Source organism: Emericellopsis cladophorae (genome assembly GCF_022114955.1).
Source record: "Emericellopsis cladophorae strain MUM 19.33 chromosome Unknown NODE_2_length_1295279_cov_118_880017, whole genome shotgun sequence".
Lineage (NCBI taxonomy): Eukaryota > Fungi > Ascomycota > Sordariomycetes > Hypocreales > Bionectriaceae > Emericellopsis > Emericellopsis cladophorae.
The window spans coordinates 195,552-205,967 of NW_026250927.1; the positions used below are offsets into that span (position 1 = coordinate 195,552).

General features: G+C 56.3%; 4 protein-coding genes across 4 annotated transcripts; 3 read left to right on the forward strand and 1 right to left on the reverse strand.

Annotated features, from left to right (window-relative positions):
- Positions 1–58: 58 nt before the first annotated feature.
- Positions 59–2,662, forward strand: J7T54_006800 (Gamma-tubulin complex component-like protein; the record flags this gene model as incomplete). Its single annotated transcript, XM_051507473.1, has 1 exon — positions 59–2,662. One exon carries the CDS (start codon positions 59–61, stop codon positions 2,660–2,662), a length of 2,604 nt encoding a protein of 867 aa, XP_051366014.1.
- A 192-nt stretch (positions 2,663–2,854) lies between these two features.
- On the forward strand, positions 2,855–4,160 carry J7T54_006801 (uncharacterized protein; the record flags this gene model as incomplete). The annotated part of the gene is made up of 2 exons (XM_051507484.1): positions 2,855–2,942; positions 2,992–4,160. The coding sequence occupies 2 exons, from the start codon at positions 2,855–2,857 to the stop codon at positions 4,158–4,160; spliced, it is 1,257 nt and encodes a 418-aa protein (XP_051366015.1).
- A 649-nt stretch (positions 4,161–4,809) lies between these two features.
- Positions 4,810–8,390, forward strand: J7T54_006802 (Ribosome biogenesis protein-like protein; the record flags this gene model as incomplete). Its single annotated transcript, XM_051507494.1, has 3 exons — positions 4,810–4,891; positions 4,948–5,018; positions 5,070–8,390. The coding sequence occupies 3 exons, from the start codon at positions 4,810–4,812 to the stop codon at positions 8,388–8,390; spliced, it is 3,474 nt and encodes a 1,157-aa protein (XP_051366016.1).
- Positions 8,391–8,950: 560 nt separating this feature from the next.
- J7T54_006803 (cell lysis protein-like protein) lies at positions 8,951–10,261 on the reverse strand (the record flags this gene model as incomplete). The annotated part of the gene is made up of 5 exons (XM_051507505.1): positions 8,951–9,451; positions 9,502–9,803; positions 9,851–10,012; positions 10,069–10,101; positions 10,216–10,261. 5 exons carry the CDS (start codon positions 10,259–10,261, stop codon positions 8,951–8,953), a joined length of 1,044 nt encoding a protein of 347 aa, XP_051366017.1.
- Positions 10,262–10,416: the final 155 nt, after the last annotated feature.

Sequence of the window (10,416 nt, forward strand, 5' to 3'; positions counted from 1 at the left end):
CTCCTGGCGAGGTCCGCCTGAAGTGGTCCCTGGAATACCAGAGAATGCGAGCCAACCTATGCAGCAAGAAGAAGAAGCCGGGCCAGACGTAACGGATGAAGTCTCCTCAGATCTGGACGACGACCTGTGGACCAGATCAGCCCCTTACATCAAGGACACATCGACTCTCAGAACGTGGGACTCATACATAGCGCAAGATGCAAGCACCAAGCCTCCGCCTCTGAATTTGACCGAAGCTGGCCCTCAGGCTTTCGAGTCGATGCTTGCGCGCGGTCAAGTACGTGCGAGCTCGTTCTCCCGGCCCCATGGTCCCGCTGTTGCCTCGAGCGTAGTGCTGGCTTCGCTTCTAGCATTGACCGTGGGCAACGAGTCGGCCCTGTTCCAAAGGAGTGAGGATGGACAACAGTTTTGTGATGCACTGCCGGAATTTCGGCTATATGGGTTCTCTCCCAGTGCTATCGGTGCTATCAAGAAGCGCTGCCTCACCTGTGGCGGGCAATATCTGAAGCTCGATACATTCGTCAACAAGATGTACACCAAGGAGAGGTCACGCTGCGCTGTTGCGCTGGCCAGTGCCGTACGCCAGGCACTTCACTCCTTGAAGCAACACACCGTGTCTCGCTGGCAAGGGGGTTCGCTGCTACAACTCCAAGAACTGGTGAGAGCTGTCATGACCATACTGGATCCCCTTCATCATCTTGTCAGCACTGTAGAATTGGCTGGAGGCGACGCGCGGATCGTGGAAAGCGTGGAGAAGCAGATGGTTCAATTCCAAACGGCGCGGGGACTGCTGCCCAAGATCTGGCAGGAGTTACTCCGAGTGGCATGCTCGCCTTGGACTGAATTCCTCGAGGAGTGGATAGGGACCAGGCCCGAGACTGGCATCCCCATGCACAGGACAAATCTGGGGCAGACCAAGGGATTCGTCAAGGTCGAAGCAGAGGTTTACACGGACGACTTTGGTGAGGGATGCGAGGAGGTCGACTTTCGACTCAAGAAGAACCAAGCACCCAGCTTTATTCCCGACGATGTGCTGGAAATGGCATTCGAGACGGGTCGCAGCCTCCGGTTTCTCTGGGCGTGCCATCCAGAACATGCCCTGTCAAAGCCAAATACGCTGGTCAAGGCCGTGGCACCAGGTATCGACTGGAAATTCGAATGGGACGCGATCCAAAGACTCGAAGCCCAGGTGATGGTCTACAAAGAATCACTGGCGGGAGCAATTGAGGAATGTCGCAACTTGGGAGAGCCATCTTCGGTTCACGAACCGGGGGTGGCCAGAACAACAACGGAAGCTGCTCGCGGTCTTTTCACGCTCGACCCAGAAGAGATGCATGATCGCCTTGCAGCGTCAATGCAAGACCTAGACAGGCAACCGGCTGCAGAGGACACCCCAACGGTGCTGGATGAGCTGATACGTCAACACTTAGACGGCCAAGAGTTTGTACTGGAAGGGAGATCTGACGACGACATGCTGCACTGGTCATTGATCCCCAATCTCAGCTTTGGCAGGCTCATCCAAGCGCAAGCACAAGTTGTCAACCGTGAAGCGCTTCGGGAACTGTTCAAGAGTCACAACCTCCGCAATCACCTCCGACTGCAGCATGACTTCCAGCTGTTTGGCAATGGCGTGTTCTCGAGTCGTCTTGCCCAGGCGCTCTTCGATCCTGATCTCGAAAGAGCTGATAGACAGGCTGGTGTCGCCCGTCAAGGTGACACAATGGGCCTCCGGCTGGGAGGTCGCGATACCTGGCCACCGGCGAGCTCAGAGCTGCGACTCGCGCTGCTGGGGGTGCTTGTTGACAGCTTTGATGTGCAGCCATGGGGCGGGTCATTTTCCGACCCTTTCTCAACGGAGGCTACTGATTTGCCCGGCGAACTGAGCTTTGCGGTGCGCGATCTGTCGGATGAAGAAATCGACAAGTGCGTCAATCCTGACTCTTTGGAAGCGTTGGACTTTTTGCGATTGAGCTACAAGGTGCCGTCTGAGCTGAGGTTTGTCCTAACGCCACTGATCCTGATGCAATACGATCGCGTCTTCAAGCTTATGCTGCGCGTGCTGCGTCTGGTGTTTGTGACAGATCAGCTGTGGCGAGAGGCCATGCTCGAACGCGATGACAATGAACCTGGATACCGGTTCGTGAGGGAGTCACGGCACTTTGTGGCCAGCGTCGCGTCATACTTTCTGGATGTTGGTGTGGCTTTGCCTTGGCAGGCTTTCGAAAAGAGACTGGACAAGATGGAGTCATCGCTCGAGAAGCAGCCTACGGACGGCTTGGAGAGTCCAGAAAAATTGCGCGAGGTGCACAGTGCCGTCCTCAATGTGGTGTCGCAGTCGCTGTTCCTTCGCAAACGGCAAAAGGGGGTCCTACAGCTTCTGGAAGAGGTGTTCACGATTGTGCTGCAGTACGCGAAGCTCAGGCGACAACATAACAAAAAGGGGGCTGCTGACGCCGCCGTGTCTTCTGCAATGCTCTACAAGCAGTTTAAGAAAAAGGTACAGGTATTTGGAACTGTTTGTCGTGGCATGGCTGAAAAGGCGCGCGTTGACAAAGGGAGGGAAGAGGACAGGGAGCTTGGGCTCGAGGGGCTGGGCGACGACACGATGGTATCGCATCTTCTTTTGAAGCTTGATATCAATGGATTTTACGGCGCGCATTAGACACCCAGCGGATTTATACCGTACCTACATAAACATACCTATTCTTCATGAAGACAAGCTGCTTTCCTTCCCCCTGAGTGCCTCTCACCCGTAACTGACCCCACCAACGAGGAACGTTGCCCCTCATCGCGTCTTCCACGCGCCCGTGACCGCCAACTTCAATCTTCAATTTAACCATCAACATATCCCATCATGGCGCGACCGAGTGTAGCACCCCGCAGCTTGACGCTGACTGAGGAGCTCGAGAAGCTGGAGCAGTCGATCACGCTGACACTGCAAGGTCAGGATCCTACAGGATAGTGAGACACAAGGCTGACCATCTCTGCCAGAAATCGACCACAACTTCAGTAAAGCTCACCGCATCGTTACCACCAGCATTCTCCCGCTCGTCGAGCAGTATGGCGATCATTCGCGGGCCGTCTGGGATGCCTCCAAGTTTTGGAAGCAATTTTTCGAAGCCTCCGCCAACGTCTCGCTTTCAGGCTACGAAGCACTCGACAACGACGCCGAGACGACCAAGAATGACGAGAGCACTGCGATACGCGACGATACTGCCATGACGCAGACGCCCCGACGTGGCGAGGATGTCAACACGACCAACGTGTCGGACCACGCGCCGATGGACGTGGAAGGCGAGGAGTCCTTGCTGGATGACGGTGAATTGTCGGGTAGCACCCCTCGAGTACCAGCCACCAAGACCATGCGGACACCACTGGCCGATCTCGACTCGCCGTACGAGACAATGAAGAGGCAGGTGCCCAAGACCGAGGATACGACGGTTCTGCAAGAGGACGAGGAAGACTCCACCGTGCTCTTTGCCCAGCGTACGGCGAGGTTGCCGGACATGTCCATGACGCCCCGGCAGGTCCTCGAGCGGAAGGAAAGCGAACAGTCGGTCCAGAAGAGCAAAGATCCTCTACTTCACCGCGTACTGGACAAGAACTACCGCGTGCAAGCTACACCGCACAAGCCTACACTGCGAATATCGCCCATCAAAGGCAAGGGCAAAGGCAAGGGCAAAGAGCCAGCCGTTCCATCGTGGAAGGATGACTCGCCCATGTCCTCGCCAGAGATTGCTGCGCCTCAACTCCGAAGCGAAGCCTTTATGTCGCCATACAAGAAGGGTGCGACCGCGGCGCCGCAGCGCGGCCCTCGCACACCCGGGGTCAGTGTGCAGACACCCGAAACGGGTCGCAAGGCCAGAAGCGCCTTTGACGAGGGTGAAGGGGGGGTCAGCAAGGTGCCGTTGGATTGGGATGTTGGCGAGGAAATAGATTACGAAGATGACGAGGATGCTGATTTGTACGCGGGGATGAGTCCGCCCAAAACGATCCAGTTCGCTCTGCCTCCGTCGAAGTTGCTGCAGACGCCGGCTCGCGAGGCAAGCAGGAGAATCGTGGACGACATCCTGATTGATGCGGGCGCCGATCCCGAGTCCAGCGAGTACAGTCCTACAATGGTCAAGATGAACGAGGATATACTCAACGACAGCTTCTGATCGATTGGAAGAAGGCTGCAACAGCGAATGAGAGACGAATTGATACCCTGACTTGCAACACTACTGAACTGTTCATTTCGCTAGACATCCCCTTTTCGCAAGCCCAGTGTTCAAATCACAATAATGTTTGCCTAAGTTCTTAGGTAGGAGCCTGCCGGGGCCAGGACAAGATGCTGATACCAACTGACTGACCCCTTGCGGACAGCGGAGGAAACACAAGACAATGAAATAATAATAGTTTCCAATGGCGACTCAAGGTTCTCCCATACATGAACGTTGGCGTGGTGTTGGGTGCTGACTCCAAACAGGGCCACCATGACGGCGATCTCTCGCCGCCCAGGTTCGCAACAGGCTTCTGGGAGTATCGATTGGCCTCGATCCTAAGATCGACATCAAGACACTACTGCCCATGCCATGTAAAAATTGTCACTTCGATGAATGCGACAGAATGGCTCAACCAACCTCAGCGACAGCGACAGTGTCTTGGCGGCGACCCACCAAGCTCCAAGCCATGATCCCCCACTCTGTTCCTATCGATAAGACTTATCGCCGGAAATTTTTGCCAGCAAGGCCAACCAACGCCTTGTCGCAACTTTTTGCGTCTGGCGATGTTTCTAAAGCACTGATCCGGACGACGCCAACCGCAACGATGGAGCAGCAATTACACAAGCCCCATCGCAAGTCGGGCAAGGAGAAGAAAGACAAGAAAGACAAGAAGCAATCATCGGGCGGTACGTCGTACACCCACACCAGCGCACGCGACTAGGAGCTAACACCCATGGCACAGAACAAAACCCGAAAGCCTTCGCCTTCTCAAAGCCTGGCAAGCTCGCCAAGACTGCTGCTCGGTCCCAAGATGTGAGTTGAAGATTTCTCCCTGCTGACAAGCTTCCACTGACATTGCCCCAGATCAAAGAGAGACGCCTCCATGTTCCCCTTGTCGACCGCCTGCCCGAGGAGGCACCTCCCCGCCTCGTCGCCATTGTCGGCCCCCCTGGCGTCGGAAAAACGACACTTCTCAAGTCTCTAATCCGTCGCTATGCCAAGGAATCCATCACCGACCCGCAAGGCCCGATCACCGTCATCACTTCCAAGAAGCAGCGCCTCACCTTCCTCGAATGCCCCAACGAACTCGAGGCCATGGTGGACGTGGCCAAGGTCGCAGACATTGTGCTCCTCATGATCGACGGCAACTATGGCTTCGAAATGGAGACCATGGAGTTTCTGAATGTGCTGAGCGCAACGGGCATGCCCGGTAACGTCTTTGGAATACTCACACATCTGGATCTGTTTCGGAAACCGCAGACCCTCAAGGACGCAAAGAAGAGGCTCAAGCGCAGGTTATGGACTGAGCTCTACCAGGGCGCGCATCTCTTCTACCTCTCTGGTGTGATGAACGGACGATATCCCGACCGCGAGATCCACAACTTGTCGAGGTTCCTGTCGGTCATGAAGAACCCCCGGCCCCTGGTCTGGAGGAACTCGCACCCCTACTCGATCATTGACAGCTACCGGGACATCACCCACCCAACCAAGATCGAGGAGAATCCGAAATGCGACCGATCAATTGTCCTCTCGGGTTATCTGCGAGGCACCAATTTCTCGTCACAAGGGCAGAGGATACATATTCCCGGGTTAGGCGACTACACCGTGGCGAATATGGAGGCGCTGCCCGACCCCTGTCCAACACCTGCCATGGAACAGGCGTTAGCCAAGATCACCGGCAAGACAGGTCGCCGCAGGCTAGACGAGAAGGAAAAGAGGCTTTACGCCCCCATGTCTGACAGAAGTGGTCTCAAGATTGATGGTGACGCCATCTGGATCACTCGAGAGAAGGGCTTCAACTTTGATAAAGATACCCAAGATGCTGAACGTGGCGAGGGAGAGGAGATGATTGTCGGTCTACAAGCCGAGCGCCGTCTACTCGGCCAGACAGAGAACGGTGTCCAACTCTTCGAGGGTGGTGAGCAGATCAAAGAGGTGGCTGAGGATGAGGACACAGGTCGCAAATCGCAGCGCAAGGCACGGATAGCCGAGCGCGACGAAGATGAAGATGATGAACCGGAGGACGAGGGCTTTGCCAGTGGCGACGAGGACCAAGAATTCGATTCGGAAGAGGTGTTTCAAGAGAGCAAGATGGGCAAGATGTTCCGCAAGAGCAACGACAAGGACGCCACCGAGGGAGATGTGGCCTTTGCCGACAGTGACTCTGACTTGGGCTCAATCTCTGGTGCCGAGGATGACGAGGAGGAGGAGGAGGAGGAGGAGGACTACGATTCCGACGAGGAGGCTGCCGCTATGCGATGGAAGGACAATATCCAGTCCAAGGCCATGAAGATGTACGGCAGGAGACGAACATACCACACAGGCGACCTGGCGCGCTTCATCTACGATGAGTCATTATCGCCCGCCGACGCGCTGAAGCGCTGGCGAGGTACTGACGAGGACGAAGAAGAGGAGGAAGACATTGAGGCCGACGAGGATGACGATGACTTTTTCAAAAAGACCAAGCAAGAGGACGAGGACAAGGCTGAGGACCGATTAATACCCGACTACGACTACGAGGATCTAGCAGCCAAGTGGGCTGACGAGGCCAATCTGGATGCACTTCGTCGGCGCTTCACCACCGCGGTCCGGGGTGAAGGTGCCGAGGATAGCGAAGGATTTGACGAAGACGATGAGTTCGACGGCATCGATGATGGGGACGACGAGGGTGATGGCGTCTTTGAGGATCTCGAGGCAACAGAAGATCAAGGCGGTGTCAAGCCTGAGGACGCCCCCCAGCAGCAGACGGCCGACGAGATCGCGGCCGAACGCGACGCCAATGCCAAGCGCAAGGCTGAGCTCAAGCAGCGCTTCGAAGAGGAAGATCGCGAAGGTTTCCTGAACGACAAGGCCAACGCGCGTCGCGAGGGTGGCGACATTCAAGAGTTTGGCGAGGACGAGTGGTACGATGCCCAAAAGGCCATGATCCAGAAGCAACTCGACATCAACAAGGAGGAGTTTGCCGAGCTCGACGAGCGACAACGCGCCGCCGTCGAGGGCTACCGCGCGGGCAAGTACGCCAAAATCGTCCTTGAGGGGGTCCCCGCCGAGTTCGTCGAACGCTTCAATTCGCGCACGCCCATTGTCGTCGGCGGCCTCTCTCCCACCGAGGATCGCTTCGGCTTCGTCCAGGTCCGCATCAAGCGGCACCGTTGGCACAGGCGCATCCTCAAGACCAACGACCCCCTCATCTTCTCCCTCGGCTGGCGTCGCTTCCAGTCTATGCCCATCTATTCCCTGACCGACTCGCGGACACGGTCCCGCATGCTCAAGTATACACCCGAGCACATGCACTGCTTCGGCACCTTTTACGGGCCCCTGATCGTCCCCAACACGGGCTTCGCATGCTTCAACTCCTTCTCCAAGGATATACCGGGCTTCCGCGTCGCGGCCACGGGCACCGTCCTGTCCGTCGATGAGTCGACCGAGATTGTCAAGAAGCTCAAGCTTACCGGCCAGCCGACCAAGATCTTCAAGAACACCGCCTTCATCAAGGACATGTTCTCCACGTCGCTCGAGATCGCCAAGTTTGAGGGTGCCTCCATCAAGACCGTCTCCGGCGTGCGCGGACAGATCAAGCGCGCCCTGAGCAAGCCCGAGGGCCAGTTCCGCGCCACTTTTGAGGACAAGATCCTCTACTCGGACCTTGTCTTCCTGCGGGCGTGGTACCCCGTCAAGCCGCATCGCTTCTACAATCCCGTCACCAACCTGGTGGGGTGGCAGCCCATGCGCCTGACAGGACAGGTCCGCCGCGACGAGGGCGTGGCGACGCCGCAACTCAAGAACAGCCAGTACCGCCCCGTGGAGCGCGAGACGCGCCACTTCAACCCGCTGCGCGTGCCGCGGGCGCTAGCGGCCGAGCTGCCGTACAAGAGCCAGGTTGTCCAGACCAAGAAGCAGCGCAAGCCGACGTATATGCAGAAGCGCGCCGTCGTCAACAAGGATCCCGACGAGAAGAAGGCGAGGGCGTTCATGCAAGAGCTCCTCACGATCCGCAACGAAGCGGCCGCCAAGAGAAGGGCCAAGAAGGAGGAGAACCGAACCGCCTTCAAGAAGAAGATGGCGGAGAACTTGGAGAAGAAGGAGGCACGTGAGAAGAGAGAGTCCAAGGAGTTCTGGAGCAAGAATGGCCGGAAACGCATGGCTGCCGAGAACGGTGGCGGCGGCGGCAAAAGGAGAAAGTAAGCAGATCAAGTACTAGTACCTCAGGCCGACATGTCTATACATATACTTCTCACTACGCGATGAAGGCGATTTTCGTATGTGCGGACATTAGCCGTTCATTGTTCATGCAATCTCAAGTACAGCTACCAATGTTAGGTCGGGTGAATTCTGAGACGCCTTGGAAAGAAAACACCATAGAACCCCGTCTCCGTCCTATAAGCAGCCAAGACGCCGCCAGGCGTCAGGCCCATACCAATCAAAAGGAGAATGTGTTCATCATCATACTAGCCCATAGCACTGCCTTTGCTTCCAACTGAAGCCCCGTGTACAGTTCCGAATTCTCCACCTTCCACTTCCAGGTCCACCCGTCATCATCGACATCGTCAAGACTTATTATAGGTGGCCGGGTCCTCGCCTCGCACGATCAAACGATCCGAGTGGTCTCCATGGCCAACTGTGGCATGCACCATGGAAACCCTCGTCTTGCCGTCGCCTGATGAACTGGACACCCGCCAGTTCAGCTTGCTCTCTCAGGCCGTCTCACCTAGACTGCTGCGAACAGCATCATCCCGCAACATCGTCTAGGAAATCAGGGGCTCGTCCTTGTTGGGGAGGACGGGCTCCGAGGGAACACTAGGGGTGGGGACATCGGCAGCCGTCTTGGGCTCTTCGGTGGGCGCGTCGGGGAGACCAGGCTCGGCGGTAGGAATCTTGGGGAAGGCAATTGGGTTGGCGGGCCCCTTCTCAGCAGAGGCAGCGCTTGTCTGGGAAGTGTCCTCGCTAGTCTCAGCAGTAGCAGCGCCCTTGCCGCGCAGCATCTCCTGGACCTTACCAGTGTAGTCGCCGGCATATTGCTTGCCGATGGCGCTCACCTGCTCGGCCTGCTTCTGAGCGACACTGCGAACCTGAGAAGTCTGCGCCTCCACGACGTCAGAGGCGTTCTTGAGGTGGTGATCGATCAACTCCTTGTTGGTGACATATATCAGGGGCAGGGCGAAAGCGAGGACAGTGCCGAGAAGAGCAAGACCCCAGTAGGGCATCAACTTGGTGAGGTGGTATCCAATGAACGAGGCAATAGCAGCCTATCTGAGCTTTAGCATGGGATTCAAGACGAGAATGCACGCAAACTCACAGACAAGGAGGCAAAGACGTTCTCGACAAAGAGGATACGCTGCGCCTCAATAACAACGAAGTTGACGAGCTCATGAACATCCCCGACAAGACCGTCAATTGTTTCGCGGGATACTGTATAGTACCGACGAGGGCGGATCTGGGTGGCAAGACCATTATTCAGGATGAGCTTGCCGAAAACCTCAGCTGTGACGGTTGAGAAGAGTGAGATCCATGCCAGCTTCAGAGACCAGCGGGTGATGTCGAGATAACGAGCCGCGAAGATGGCTGAGAGGATGGAGACGAGCGCGATGGCGGATGCACCTGTCTGGTCAGCATAGCCAAGCTGTGGTGGTTCCAGCACAACATACGGGGGTTCTTCCAGGACAAAAGCTCGTGGAAGAACGAGTGATAGTGTGTCAGGGGCTGGCCGGTAGCAGCAGGTTCGTTGGGTGTCTTGCGTGCGGCGGCAAGGTTGTTCAGCTCAGAAGAGGCTTGCGCAGTGTGGTTCTTGACATTTTGCGCGACAGGTCCTACCCAGTTTCATTAGTTTTGTTCGCACAAAACAAGCACACGAGCAGTGACGTACCAGTGGTGACGGAATTGTAGGCTGCGGCAGCATCTGCGAGATGGTTGTGAGTATGGCAGCATGACCAGGGAAGATTGTGTAGTAGACTATTAGCGCTGTTAGCCATGCGCATGCGACAAGTTTTCGTCGAACATGGACCTACCATACTGGCCTTGGTGGTGTCTAGGACCGAAGGGTTCTGGGTTTCGGCCATCGCGATGACGAAAGATAGCTAATGTAATTTGTTTTGTTGATTTTCTGATCGCGATTTTTGGTATCGGGCACAGGTAGTCGTGAGATCCTAGGCGAGAGCAAGCTGTGAGTTCTTGATCATTCGTAGGTGGTGGGCTGTGAGGGAGGATTAGGTAT